The 13,600-nt window shown below is 42.5% G+C and overlaps 1 protein-coding gene across 7 annotated transcripts in view; it reads left to right on the top strand.

The window, feature by feature from the left end:
- VPS53 (VPS53 subunit of GARP complex) overlaps positions 1-13,600 on the top strand; it is a 191,345-nt gene that overhangs the window by 124,151 nt on the left and 53,594 nt on the right. For all 7 annotated transcript variants that reach the window (XR_004972902.1, XR_004972903.1, XM_036340926.1 and 4 more), the window contains exon 17: positions 2,737-2,831. Coding sequence is in view for 5 of the 7 variants with exons in the window: in XM_036340926.1 (XP_036196819.1) it covers positions 2,737-2,831 (95 nt within the window). In the remaining 2 variants the exon portion in view is untranslated. The remainder of the gene's footprint in view (positions 1-2,736; positions 2,832-13,600) is intronic.

Raw genomic sequence — 13,600 nt, forward strand, 5'->3', positions numbered from 1 at the left:
GGAGGAAGTCCACAGTTTGCTGTGGTGAGCTTAGCCAGAGGTAGTGGGGGGAAGGCCCCCAGCGGTTACCCTGGGCTACCCAACCCGCGTGGCACTGCAGTCAGTGGCCAGTGTGCCCTCATGGTGAGGCTCATTCCTGCTCACTACCACTGTTTAGGTTATGTTGAAGGGAGAATGAACTTGAAAAGAGGCATTTACTAGTAGTTCGAACAATCAGTTGCCAGCATATTCCCAATGATTAAAAAAAAAAAAAAATGACATGTGAAAAGAGAATGAGGGTACTCAAAGTCTAAAAGAAAGAGGCAGAAGAAATAAGGAATTTCTGGTTAAAAATGTCCCTTTCTGGTGATCCGAGCAGTAAGACTTAATCTGTTTACATTGGATAGTAATAAAAGGAAACGGGGCCAGCTGCAGACCTCCTCACTGTGACAACAGTAACCTTTATTATTCCATCAAGCTCCAGGAGGAAATAGCTTCCACATCTGCAGCTTTTGGACAGAATTCACACACGCAGAAAGCCAGCCTGAATGCTACTGCTAAATGACTTAGTAGATGCTTTGAGCTGAGAATCAACCCTTTGGGGAGCTGGATGGTGCAAAGGGAGACACCAGCTTAAGCTGAAATTCCAGCACCTATTATTCAAATGTGAGCACAGTCACAAGCAGGAGGCAGCCCTGTGGAAAGAAAGGAAAGTTCCGACAATCTCTCCTGTTGTTCTCTTCCTTCCATCTCACACTGAAAGCCTTGCAAGAGGACCGAGAGCTGTGGTGGCCGGTCTCTGTTCTCACTGCCAGGAGCGGCATTAGTGGGCAGAGGCTGGGCAGAGCAGAGTCGCCTGCGGGCGGGGTGGGGAGGCCTGCTCTGTCTGATTATGCCGTTCTCCGAGTGCCAAGTTCAGAGTGTGCTGTGGGGCTCGTCAAGCGCAGGGCCCGAGGAAGACTGATCAGGATGAGTGTGCTGGAATGTCATGTAGCCATTTTCTTTCATCATTTAAAAATCTGTATTTTATACTGAATGGGTTCTTCAGACTTAGAGATTTTTATCATGTCATTTTCATGCATGCATAAAAGGGAACACAGAAGCAAAATAAAATAGAATAAGATATTCCTAAAACTTCTTCGCATTCAGAGTCCATCCATCTCTCCCTCTCTCTGCTGAACCACTTTTTAAACTTTTTATTTGGGGATAATTACATATACATTCACAAGAAGTTGCAGAGAGCAGAGGTCCTGTGTACCCACCTCCCAGCTTCCCCCAGTGGTGACAGCTAACCCAGTGCATTATCAAAACCTGGGAATTGATCTTACCCCTTGTTTGCTCAGGCATAGATTTCTGTATTTTCCCACACGTTAGTGTCCTCTGCACTATCCAGGATGTTGGTGAGTGCCATTTCTTAAGACTGCTTCCCAACTGTCTCTGGGATTTCCTGCCAGGCCTTTGGCACCCATCTCCCATGTCTTCTATTTTATTTCACTTTAAAAAAACAAAGTCAAACTTAGAGAAAGGTTTTAAGAATATTACAAGGAACTCTTAAAATCTTTCATCTTGATTCACTGGTTGTTAGTATTTACTTTGATCACATCCTCCCCACTCCTCCTCTCCTTCTCTCTTCCTTCCTCCCCCCATCTCTCTTTCAGAACAATTTGTTAGTTTGAAGATATCATGCCCTTTACCTCTGTAGATTTCAGTATGTATTTCTTAAGCAGAAGGACTTCCACTTAAATTACCACAGCTCAAAATCAGAAATTTTCTTTTAAAATATATTTTTATTGATTTCAGAGAGGAAAGGGGAGGGAGAGAGAGAGACTGACTCTGAGACTGAAACGTCAGTGAGAGAGAATCATTGATTGGCTGCCTCCTGTACTGGGGATTGAGTCCTCAACCCGGGCATGTGCCCTGACCAGGAATCGAACTGTGACCTCCTGGTTCATAGGTCCATGCTCAACCACTAAGCCACCTGGCCAGTGGAACTCCTTTTCTTTAGGTATAACTAATAGTAAAAATTCCTACATTGAGGGTTGTGAGGAGTAGATGAGATATTACTTCATATCAAAGTGCCTGGTTCATAATAACAATCAGTAAAAAGAGGCTATCAAAATTAGATCATGTGAAAGCACTTTTATAACTTTTAAAGCACTATAAATATAAGATGCTGTTATTAGCTAGGATTTAATTTTTAAAACATCAGTCAAGTGATGAATCACTTCCAAATTGAAAATGCATGTGTTATCAAAGTAGCAGTAAATTTTCACCATACCAAGCAAGTAAATGTTGCTAACAAAGCCAGCTTATTGTTCACAAGTTGGCATGAATTATAATGCAGGATATAGACCCAGTTTAGTTACTTTTTTGTTGTTGTTAATCCTCACCGGAGGATATTCTTCCTTTGATATTCTTAGAGGGAAGGGAGGGGGAGAGACAGAGAGAGAAACATCGATGTGAGAGACACATAGATTGGTTGCCTCCCGCATGCACCCCGACGGGGGTCAGGGATCGAGCCTGCAACCCAGGTACATGCCCTTGACCGGACTAGAACCTGGAATCCTTCATTCCGCAGGCCAACGCTCTATCCACTGAGCCAAACCAGCTACGGCCAGTTTAGTTACATTGAGTGCTTCTTATCTATAAGTTAGGAGTGAACATGGAAAGGATATTTACTTTGAAACTGCTTGAAATTTTTCAAAGACAGCTCAAGTATAGGGTTTCTTTTTTCTTCTTGTCTTTTTTTCTTTACAGCCAAAGAAGCCTAAAGCCCCAGACAATCCATTTCATGGCATTGTTTCCAAGTGTTTTGAGCCTCATCTCTATGTGTATATTGAGTCCCAGGACAAGTGAGTGATGAACATTTTGCTATTTTCTATTGCGTTTCCCCCTCCTCTGGTTGTGGTTGGGCTTCCCAAGGACACAGCTCTTTCCTGAGGCAGAAGGAAGGATTTGGCATGCCTGTGACCCTCCCTGGAAACCTGTTAAGGATATTTTTATATCTCTTGAATGTTATCATTTATTGTGTCTATAAATCTCAGAAGCCTGATTTTGACTCTAATAAGGTCCCAAATGGATCCCCACATCTCCTTCCCCCTGGGCACCAAGCCCTTACATAGCTGTATGTGTCAACCCATGGGCTTTACAATGTCAGGCGCTGGCAAACAGAGAAAGACAGCCTAATCTCTAATGTATAAGTTTTCAAGTATAATTTGTTTAACTTTTCATTTTGAAATCATTTAGACTTACAAAAAAGTTACAAAAAATTCTCAGAGACCCTTCCCCCAGAGAATGTTAACATTTTTCATAACCATAGTTATCAAAATCAGGAGGGTAGCATTGTCCCACGAATGCCCTTTTTCTGGTTCAAGATCCAGTTATGCATTTAGTTGTCAGGATCTTAAGTTTCCTTCAATCTTGAATGGGTCCTCAGTCTTTTTGTTACCTTCATGACCTTGACACTTTTAGAGAGTATTGAGCAGTTATTTTGTACAATTCCCTTAATTTTGGTTTGTCTGATGTTGTCTCTCAATTAAATCCCGATTATGCAAGAATTTGGGCAAGAATGCCACAGAGGTCAGGTCGTGTCCTCAGTGCATCATATCAGGAGACATGTCATGTGTATTCGTCCCATTGCTGGTGATGCTGACTTTGACCACTTGCTTTAAGCGGTGTCTGCCAGCATTCTCTGCTGTGAAGCTACTGTTTTCTAATTAATGAGTATCTTGGGACTATGTAAATATCCTGTTTCTCATCGCACTTTGCCCACTCATTTTGACATCCTTGATGATTCCTGCCCAACGTGATTATTACTGTAGTGTTTGCCAGATGTTAGCGTCTGTTTCCATCACTTCTTCTATATTTACTAATTGGAGTGCTACTGTAAGGAAGAGTCCCCTCTCTCCCCCATTTGTCAGTATAGACGGATAGGTTCTTACCTTCTTTTATGGATTATCATTTATTTAATATATATATATATGCATCTTATAAACTTAAGAGCTCCAGAAAATTTATAGAGCAGCCCAGTGTAGCCAAGTTTCCTTATAGCCAGAAGAGGATGCGTGATCCCATGTCCACTGCTCATGCAAAGCTGGAAGACCCCCTCTTGTCCCTGAACCTCTGCCCACAGCTAGAATAAGCAGACCCTTCCACACTGGAAGGAGGACTTGGAAAAGGGTGGGTTTCTGGAACAGCCGAGCTGTGGAGACAGGCTCCAAGCGGAGGCCTGGTAGCCTGCAGAACACATATAAGAGGACCAGACAGTGGCTCACATGGAGGAAACAACGGCGGCTGTGAAAAAGTTCTGAGGGGAGTTCTCTGGGAAAGCATTTAGGCACCAAAACCCAGTCTTTTTTTTTTTTTTTTCCTTTTCCCCTTTTTAATGATTCTGTCATAGGTTAGTGAATTCTTGTTTTCAAATGTGTTTTGGGGTAAATCATAAGATTAAGAGAATATAAGTGGAATCACTACATGGAACATTATTATTATCCACCTACCCAATTTTTTTCTAAGTGTCAATCATTACCAATTTATTTTATGCAAAACAGTAGCGATGTAGAATATAGGCGTTATCTTACGCTGCCATGCACGCGAGTTGTGAACATTCCAAGCCACCATGTACAGTTTTGGGGAGAAGGCTAAACAAGAGCATTAACCATGCTGCTGAACACAGGAATTTTTTATTGAAAAAGGTTAGAAATTATCAGGCGTCCTCAAACTTTTTAAACAGGGGGCCAGTTCACTGTCCCTCAGACCGTTGGAGGGCTGGACTACAGTTTAAAAAAAACTATGAACAAATTCCTAAGCACACTGCACATATCTTATTCTGAAGTAAAAAAACAAAACGGGAACAAATACAATATTTGTATTTGCATGTGGCCCGCGGGCCGTAGTTTGAGGACCCCTGAATTAGATAGCAATGTCTTCATAATATTTCTCTCATCACTGAAGACTGAAGAAAATAAAAAGCCACTGAAGATTTAAGAAAGCAGCCCAGTGTAGCCAAGTTTCCTTACAGCCAGAAGAGGATGCGTGATCCCGTGTCCACTGCTCATGCAAAGCTGGAAGACCCCCTCTCGTCCCTGAACCTCTGCCCACAGCCAGAATATGCAGACCCTTCCACACTGGAAGGAGGACACGGAAAAGGGAGGGAAAAGGAGAAACTAGGAAGCTGCTACAACACTGCCATACAGTCAGACCATATACTGCAATAATTGCGTACTTGATGGCTGCATCATTTTTACTGAGCCGTGTGAAACTACACTTAGAAACACATCAAAGCAAAATATCATGGCTATCATCAATCAAAATCGAAAAGAAAGAAGGCAAACAAAGAAATAACTCCAGGATGAACACACTATAAATAGATGAGCATTTATGGAGAATGAATCACTATCTACATTCTTGGACTGTCTCATTCTGCCCCAATAAAAGTGTCACCTACTTGATTTTTATAGCTAACTTCTATTCTTTTCCTCCCCAGTGACTAAATGCTTCAGATTAAAATCCCAGAAAATGAACTTTGTAAAAGAATTTCTACATTAACAAAAACCTCCTCACTGCTCCTACTCACCCCGCCCAAAAAAGGTGCCTGGACAGTTTTTGCCTTGTAATGCCACAGTGTTCTTCCTGCTTTCCACCCACTGGGTTTATGCCTGAAGGCACACAGAGGGCAATAGTTATATTGCCTCTTAGTCCTTTATTTTTATTTATTTACTTATTTTAAACTTCTTGTATTTTGTTATTTTCTTTCATCCCTGACTTTTTTTTTTTTTTTTTTTTTGATGGGAAAACGTTGATGGAAAACCAGCGCAGGCCCCTAGTCCAGTCTATCCCAAGTAGATTCTGACACCGGGTCAGAATCTGAAGTGAGTCTGGGGCCTCCACCTTCTGTGCACAGTTGACAGTTTACACACTTAGAGATTTACCTTCCTATTTTGTCACTGGAGGGACCTATGGTCCTTTTTCTTCTGGTTTGAGGAGTTTTTACTTAATTATATTTCTTCTACAAAGACTGGAAATTAGTACAAATAACCTGGATTTCCCTTTGTAAGAAACATTTAAAATCTGTAAAGAATTTTTGTGAGTTTGTTTGAGCAAAACTGTCAACAATAGCAGGGGAGCAAAATCTCAAAATGTATTGAGATAATGCTCCTGCCTCTTAGTCCTTTAAAAGCGTTCCATCTTCTGCGTTCAGAAAGTTTTTCTCAGGAAGTTAGTAAGATCCAGAGAGGGCCAGAGAAAGAATCAGCTATTTGCCAACTAGATTAACAGGTTTTAAAGCAACCCACCTGGATGGCTGTTACTGGGCAAAGCCCCTTCTCAGCAACTCAAATTTTTATTTTTAAAGAGGCTTAAAAAGCTACTGGGTCCAGGGTTTAAAGTGCACACGAGATAACCACACACTTTCTTCCCCAAACCTACCAGGTCTGAAGAGTCATTTTTCCGAATTATTCTAATTCTGGTATCTACTCTTTTCACATGGCCTTGATTCATATAAAGAATACTCATTGTTCATGGTACTTTGGGCAAAGGGCCAGACCTCCCTTCCGTAGGGACTCTCCATTTCTCTATGAAAAATGAAGTGCTGGCCACTCACCCTGCCATTTGGCCTCACTAGGATGTTTCCACAGCACGAGGGAAGTGGCGGAAGCTGCTCGGAGGAGAACTGCGTAGGTTGTACTGTAGTAGCTCCAGAAAAAGCAGCAAAAGCTTGAGTAGAAAATAGAATTCACAAAGTTCATTTCCTCATCTGTGAAAGGAGAGAATCAGACCAAATAATGCTTAAAGCAGTGGTTATTAACCGTTTTTGAGTCATAGATCCTTTAGAGAACCCGATGAAAGCCAGAGACACTCTTGCCAAAACAAATCTTCATGAACCTACGCACAGTTTTTGAGTACAATTTCAAGGGATTCTATAAAGCCCTTCTTCCCTTAAGTCAAAGAATCCTAAGGCTGGAGGAGAAGCTCAGGTGGGGACTGATTTTGTACAAATTACTACTCTTGTAGCTCTGACTCAGAAATCTTCAAGGGAGGACAATCTTAGACCAGTCCCAAGCTCCGAGATGACAGAGACCCAACACAGTGTAGCAGAAAAAACGTGGATCTGGATGCCAGACAGACCTGGATTTGAGTCAGAACTCTGCACTCACTACCGGGGACCTCGAGCATGGTACTTAACCTGTCCGAGTTTGTTCTGCCTTCTCTGCAGTGAAGTTAGTAATGCCCCCCTCCTAGGACTAGTGGTGAGGGTGAAATGAGGTGACATGTGGGTACTTGCTTGGCATAAGTACATGGTGCTCAGGAACTGGGCCTGCCCTGCCTGTCCTCCCTGTGATCTTGTTCTGGACTCTTAGGCAACGGTTGGGTGGCCTGATCAGTGTTGCCAGCTTTCTTCTGGGCCTGGCCTGGGTTCCATCCTCTCATCTCCCCAGCCTCCCACCTGCCCAGGGAAAGTTCTGGCAGCACCTGCCCCAGCCAAAAGCCAAGCAGCAGCAGTACTGCAGAGCCAGGACCTGGGAGGAGGCAGGAAGTGGAGATGTCCCCGAAGCCACCTCTTTAACAGGTCAGGCTAAGCTGTCATTCTGTGCTTTAAACAGCTTTCTCAATTTTTGTCTATGTTCAAGGAGGAAGTTAGTATGTCTTCTACTCTTGGGAATGTAGTGCTTTTCTGCTGCTAACTCTTGAGGAAGAGATTTCTCTGCATAGGCACTTTGTTCATTCAGTTACATCTCGTTCAGAGAAGCTATGAGTGAACCATTTCTGCCTGTTCTCCTGAGTCCCCTCTAGTAACTTCTGTTGAAATGGAGCTCTTGCTTCTTCTGGCCTCCTCAAGCCTAAGTTTCTCTGTCAGTTACTTTCAATCATGTTTGTTATAACCCAAAATTTATTCCAGGATTATGGGTTGCATGTACTTGTCTCTTTGGTCTCCTTCAGTCCAGAAAAATAACTCATCCTTTCTTTATCTTTCACGACCTTGAAATTTTTGAAGCGTACAGGCCAATACTTTGTGGGATGTCCTTCAGTCTGGTGTTTTTCTCATGATGGATGATTTATGCAGAAGTGGGGCTGTGTTCTCAGTAATCCATGTCAGGAGGCACCAGTGTCAGTTTGTCCTTTGATTTGTGTTCATTTTTATTACTCAGTTTAGATGGTGTTTGCCACTTTTCTCTATTTATAAATAAGTAATTAATTAGTGCCAGGAGAAATTTTGAAACCATATGAATAGCCTTTTTCTCATCTTTCACTGACTTATTTTATCACTCATTGATACTTGCCTGGATCATTTATTACTAACGTTATCAAATGATGATTTTTCTAATTGTCATTTCTTCTACATTTGTTAGTTGGCATTATATATATTTTATATTTTTATTTATTTCAGAGAGGAAGGAAAAGGGAGAGAGATATAGAAACATCAATGATGGGAGGGAATCATTGATTGACTGCCTCCTGCATGCCCCACACTGGGGATTGAGCCTGCAACCCAGGCATGTGCCCCGACCTGGAATCAAACTCCTGGTTCATAGGTCGATGCTCAACCACTAAGCCACGCCAGCCGGGTGACACTATATTTTAAGCAAAAGCTTTATCTTCTCCCCCATCTACTTATATTGTATGGACTCATAAATTTCTATTTTATTCAATGGGTTCTAGTCATTACTATCTTTTTCTTTTTAAATTTATGTTGGAATAAATTTAGACTTACAGAAAAATTTCAGAAATAATACAGATTTCATATTCCCTTCTCTCAAGTTCCTCTAATGTTAACATCCTACATAACCATAGTACAGTTATCAAAGTCAGCAAGTTAACATTGGTACGGTATTATACTAAACAACAGACCTAACTTGGATTTCACCAATTTTTTCACTAATGTTCGTTTTTCCTTCCAGGATCCATCAGTATTTATTTTAATGCTCAAATAGGCCGTTGGAACCCCCTTCAAACTCATTTTTCACCTTATTTGCTTCTTTTTTTTTTTTTTTTTTGCACTTTTCTGGTACAACAAAATATACTAGGCTCATCTTGTGCTTTCCTACCTCAGCCCTAGAGTCACTCATTTTTTAGGGCCCCTTGTTCCTTTGGTAGGAATGATATTTGGAAACTAAGTTCTTGGCATCAGATATGGTCATTATGCTTGGGTGTCATGCTTGTGGGTCCATGTAGCTAAAAACTATATGTATGTGTATAGATGCATTTCTCTGTATCTATTTTTTAAATCCTCACCCAAGAATATGTTTATTGATTTTAGAGAGAGGAAGGGAGAGAGAGAGAAACATCAATTGTTTGCCTCTTGTATGCACCCCGACCGGGGACCGAACCCACAACTCAAGTATGTGCCCTGACTGGAATTTGAACCCACAACCTTTTGGTGTACAGGATGACACTCCAAACAATTAAGCCACACCGGCCAAGGCCTCTGTATCTATTTTTATACCCATTTCTATGTTATAACCTGTGTGTTTATGCTGATACCTCCAATTCTAACCTAACCACGGGGATTTTTTTTAGCTTCCTCCTTTACATGTCTGAACTGCCTTCTATGGCAGTAAGAAGCCTGGCTCCCAGTGTCCTCCCCATATTTAGCTCTATGCTCCGTTTACCTATATGCAACCCATCTCCCAGTTGGGCTCAAGCTAAACCTTGGCTCCCCAGCCCCACAAGCCATACCAGAACCAAATCCCAACTAAAAGGAAGGAGAAGGGGGTGGGGGTACAAACTAGTTTGAGTGCCCTTGAATTAACAAGTTCTGTAACTTCCTGGGGACCTTTTGGGGGTTTGTCCATGCTTAGCTCCTTGCCAGCTCTTCCTGACTGTCATCTTCCTCTCCCAGCGCCGTCACTCCTTTACTTCCCAGGAGAACATGGTTTCCATATGCCGCGCACAGGCCCAGCGGAAGAATCTGCCTTGGTCATCCATAGATAAGCTTGGTCTGCGATGTGGTTTTCTTCTCATTGTGTTTTACTATTCCCCTCTAGTGATACTACTCTGCAGAAGTCTCTATTCCTAGGTCATTTTATTTATCAATGGAACTCCCAACAGTATTACACAGTTCTTAGGCTCAAGCTACAGTGAAGAGGGGAAAAGACACCATCTACATCCATGACCTGTTTCTTCAAGCTGAAGAGAAAGTGAATAACAGCAATAATCGAAATATCATCTATCTGTCTAGTGCTTTACAGTTTTGTAATCAAAGCATAGTATAGTGAGTGGATAGAGCTTAACTTTGGAGTTAGACAGACCCAAGTTCATATTCCAGTTCTGATAAATTCTATAGGGAAAACTGTATTATTTTCCTTAGCCTCAGTTTCTTCATTTGTAAAATGGGGATAATAAGGCCTTCTACTCAGGTCTTAGAGGATTAAATGAGATTATATTTATAATGTACCCAGCACATGCTTTATAAGCTTATAGCTGCAGTGGGAAAAAGAGATCAAAGAAGGATGATGGTGCACAGCGTGAAGGGATGAAGATAGGAATGATTTGCTGGGGAAATACAGAGGCGTGTATAAATCAAACTGCAAGCAGACTCTTCTCCTTCGTATCGTCTGCCTCAGCCAAACCCTCTCCCCCTTCCCACCCTGTCTTCCTCCCACCATATTCTGTTCTCCTTTCTGATTCCGTGCCTCAGTTCTCTCACCTGAATCTGCTGTGACATTTTCTCTCTAGTCTCCTCTGGTATTTCATTGTCTAAAGCAATTGCTCGTTTTGTGTAGACTGCAAAATTAGCATTTTGTTGCTGTCTGGGAACCTATCATACGCATGAGGGTCCTGTCTCCCCAAGTAGATCAAAGCTTCTGGTGGGCAGACACTGTCTCGGCCTGAGCTGCGCCCTGACCAGGGCTTGACCCTTTGTACTCTCTTACCTGGTTGTAAGTACTTCAGTGGATAAAAGGCGCCTCCTTGTGAATCCAGTCAATAAACCGGTCGATGTGCCACACATCCCTTTCTCCAGGAGTCCTACAAGACGATCTTGCCAAAACTCCAGGTAGTGTTTGGTGTTTGGAAAAAATGATAACCTTTTCTTTTTTGTTATTATTGTTGAATTCATTTATATCTTATACTGACAGCCCACAGAGCTCTGCACTGTGGGCTGTCAGTATAAGTACTCAGTGAGTATTTGACTGGATTAGATCCTTCCCACCCTTCCATTCCCATCCCTTAGGAACAAAGTGTGGAGGTTGATCAGCTGAGTTTGTACTGGGCCGAAACAATTGGGAGAGGAGGTTTGCACATAAGCATGAGGGTGGGCCTAGGGGGAGCAGAAGTAATATAAACATGATGCCTACTCTCACAGAGTTTATCATAACATACATGAAACAGAGAAGATTCTACTGCTCTCCAGCAAGCAGCTTCTGCCTTTTGTACCAACTTCAGCTTTATTATGGCTGTCTAGAGTGCTGTCTCAGAACGATTCTGAAATTACACCAAATTAGCATTTTGTTGCTAATGAAAAAGATTGCCATGATTGATGAGCACTGCACCGTGAGCCCAGGATGGGAGGCAGTCGACATGCTTCCTGAATATTTCATAGCCTTGCAGTGTATATTTAAGTGTAAAATAATGAAGTATCACCTTGGCTGATTTGGCTCAGTGGGTAGAGTGTTGGTCTGTGGGTTCAATTCTGGTCAAGGGCATGTACCTAGGTTGCAGGCTTGAACCCTGGCCCTGGTCAGGGTGTACACAAGGCAACCAATCGATGTGTCTCTCTCACATCGATGTTTCTCTCTCTCTGTCTCTCCCCTCTCTTCCACTCTCTAAAAAAGCAGTGGAAGAATATCCTCAGGTGAGGAGTAACAAAAAAACAAAACAAAAAAGTGTCAGTGTGTGACAGGACAGATGTTGAAGTGAAGATAGAGGATTGTTGTGAAGATAGAGAATTTGATGTTGTTAATCCTCAGATGCACCCTGAGCTGAATGGAGAAGTGTTGGGAGAATATTTTGGTGGAGGGAAGCATCTAGGCCAGGGGTGGGCAAACTTTTTGACTCGAGGGCCACAATGGGTTCTTAAACTGGACCGGAGGGCCGGAACAAAAGCATGGATGGAGTGTTTGTGTGAACTAATATAAATTCAAAGTAAACATCATTACATAAAAGGGTACGGTCTTTTTTTTTTTTTTAGTTTTATTCATTTCAAACGGGCCGGATTCGGCCCGCGGGCCGTAGTTTGCCCACGGCTGATCTAGGCAAAGGCCCAGAGTCAGGGATAGAGATGGAGCAGGGGGTGGTGGAGGTGAGTCTGGCTGGAGCAGGGGGTTGGGTGTGGGGGGAGGGTCACTCTGGATGAGAGCTGTGGGAGATTACATGGAAAGGTTAGGCAAGAAGAGGCTGTGAGGAATGGGGGTGGGGAGGCTGGAGTTCCTTCCCTGCTGCTGACCATCATCACAAAGCCCGAGCCTTGGCATGAAGTTCTTTGAGGGCAGAATGGCGGCATCTGGATATAATAAACTTTCAATAACAAAGGCTCTGGAGTAAAATGTCAATTTTCTCCTGTTCCTGCTAATTGATGCTGTGTGTGGTTCTTGTCTTTTTCTTCCTGACTGTTATATAAATACATTTTTAAAGCACAGCTGGATTCCTGTAGCCTTAGACAGCCACCTACAAAGATGCAGAATGTCAAGAGGGGTGGGAACCCCCTCCTCCCATTCTTCACACTGCACAACTGTGCTGGGAACAACCGAGGCCTGCTGGGTTCTAACTAGTGATGACTCACTGCAACTGAAGCAAAGTCAGTGATGTTTGAATGGGAAATGGGAGAAAAAATGCAGCCGCTGTCACCACTGCAACCTGGGGCAAGCCTGGAGCTGCTCAGACCCTCTTCTCCCAAGAAGTATGCCTTTACATCTGTAGTTCCAAGAAAAACTGCATTAAAGGAGAAAGAAAGCATTAGAATATTTCTTTTTTGTTTTTGTGTGGGTTTTTGTTGTTGTTAATCCTCACCTGAGGATATTTTTTTCCATTGATTTTTTTTTTTTAGACAGAGTTGGAGGGAGGGAGGGAGATAAGGAGGGAGGAAAGGGGAAACAGAGAGAGAGAGAGAGAGAGAGAGAGAGAGAGAGAGAGAGAGAGAGAGAGAGACATCAATGTGAGACAGACATTATCGATTGGTTGCCTCCCACACTCGCCCCGACCAGACCAGGGATTGAACCTGCATCCCAGGTATGTGCTCTTGATGCAAATCAGACCCACGACATTCTAACCACTGAGCAACACTGGCCAAGGCTAGAATATTTCTTTACAGTTTGCCTTTGTTTAGGCATCTATTTTGTGGGCACAAGTAGGTTAATGATACCTAAATATTTGCTGACATCATAACCTTTTTGTGTTTTAGGAGGTCGCAGGGTAGAGTGGTTAAAGGTTTGAGGCTTGGAGCCAGGCTGCTTGGTTTTGAATTATGGCTCCCCCATTCTCTTGCTGTATGACAAGGTCCTTAATTTTCCTGCACTTTGCTTTTTGAAAATAAGGATAGTAATAGTTTCCTACTTCATAAGGTTATTGTGAACATTCAGTGAAGTTCATTTAAATGACACATAAAATATGGACATAGTGCAAGTGCTCAGAAAGTGATCATTATCATTATTTAGGGTTTTCATTTGTGGAAAAGGGAGATGGTCTT

The sequence above is a fragment of the Myotis myotis genome, unplaced genomic scaffold, assembly GCF_014108235.1.
Source record: "Myotis myotis isolate mMyoMyo1 unplaced genomic scaffold, mMyoMyo1.p scaffold_m19_p_17, whole genome shotgun sequence".
NCBI lineage: Eukaryota > Metazoa > Chordata > Mammalia > Chiroptera > Vespertilionidae > Myotis > Myotis myotis.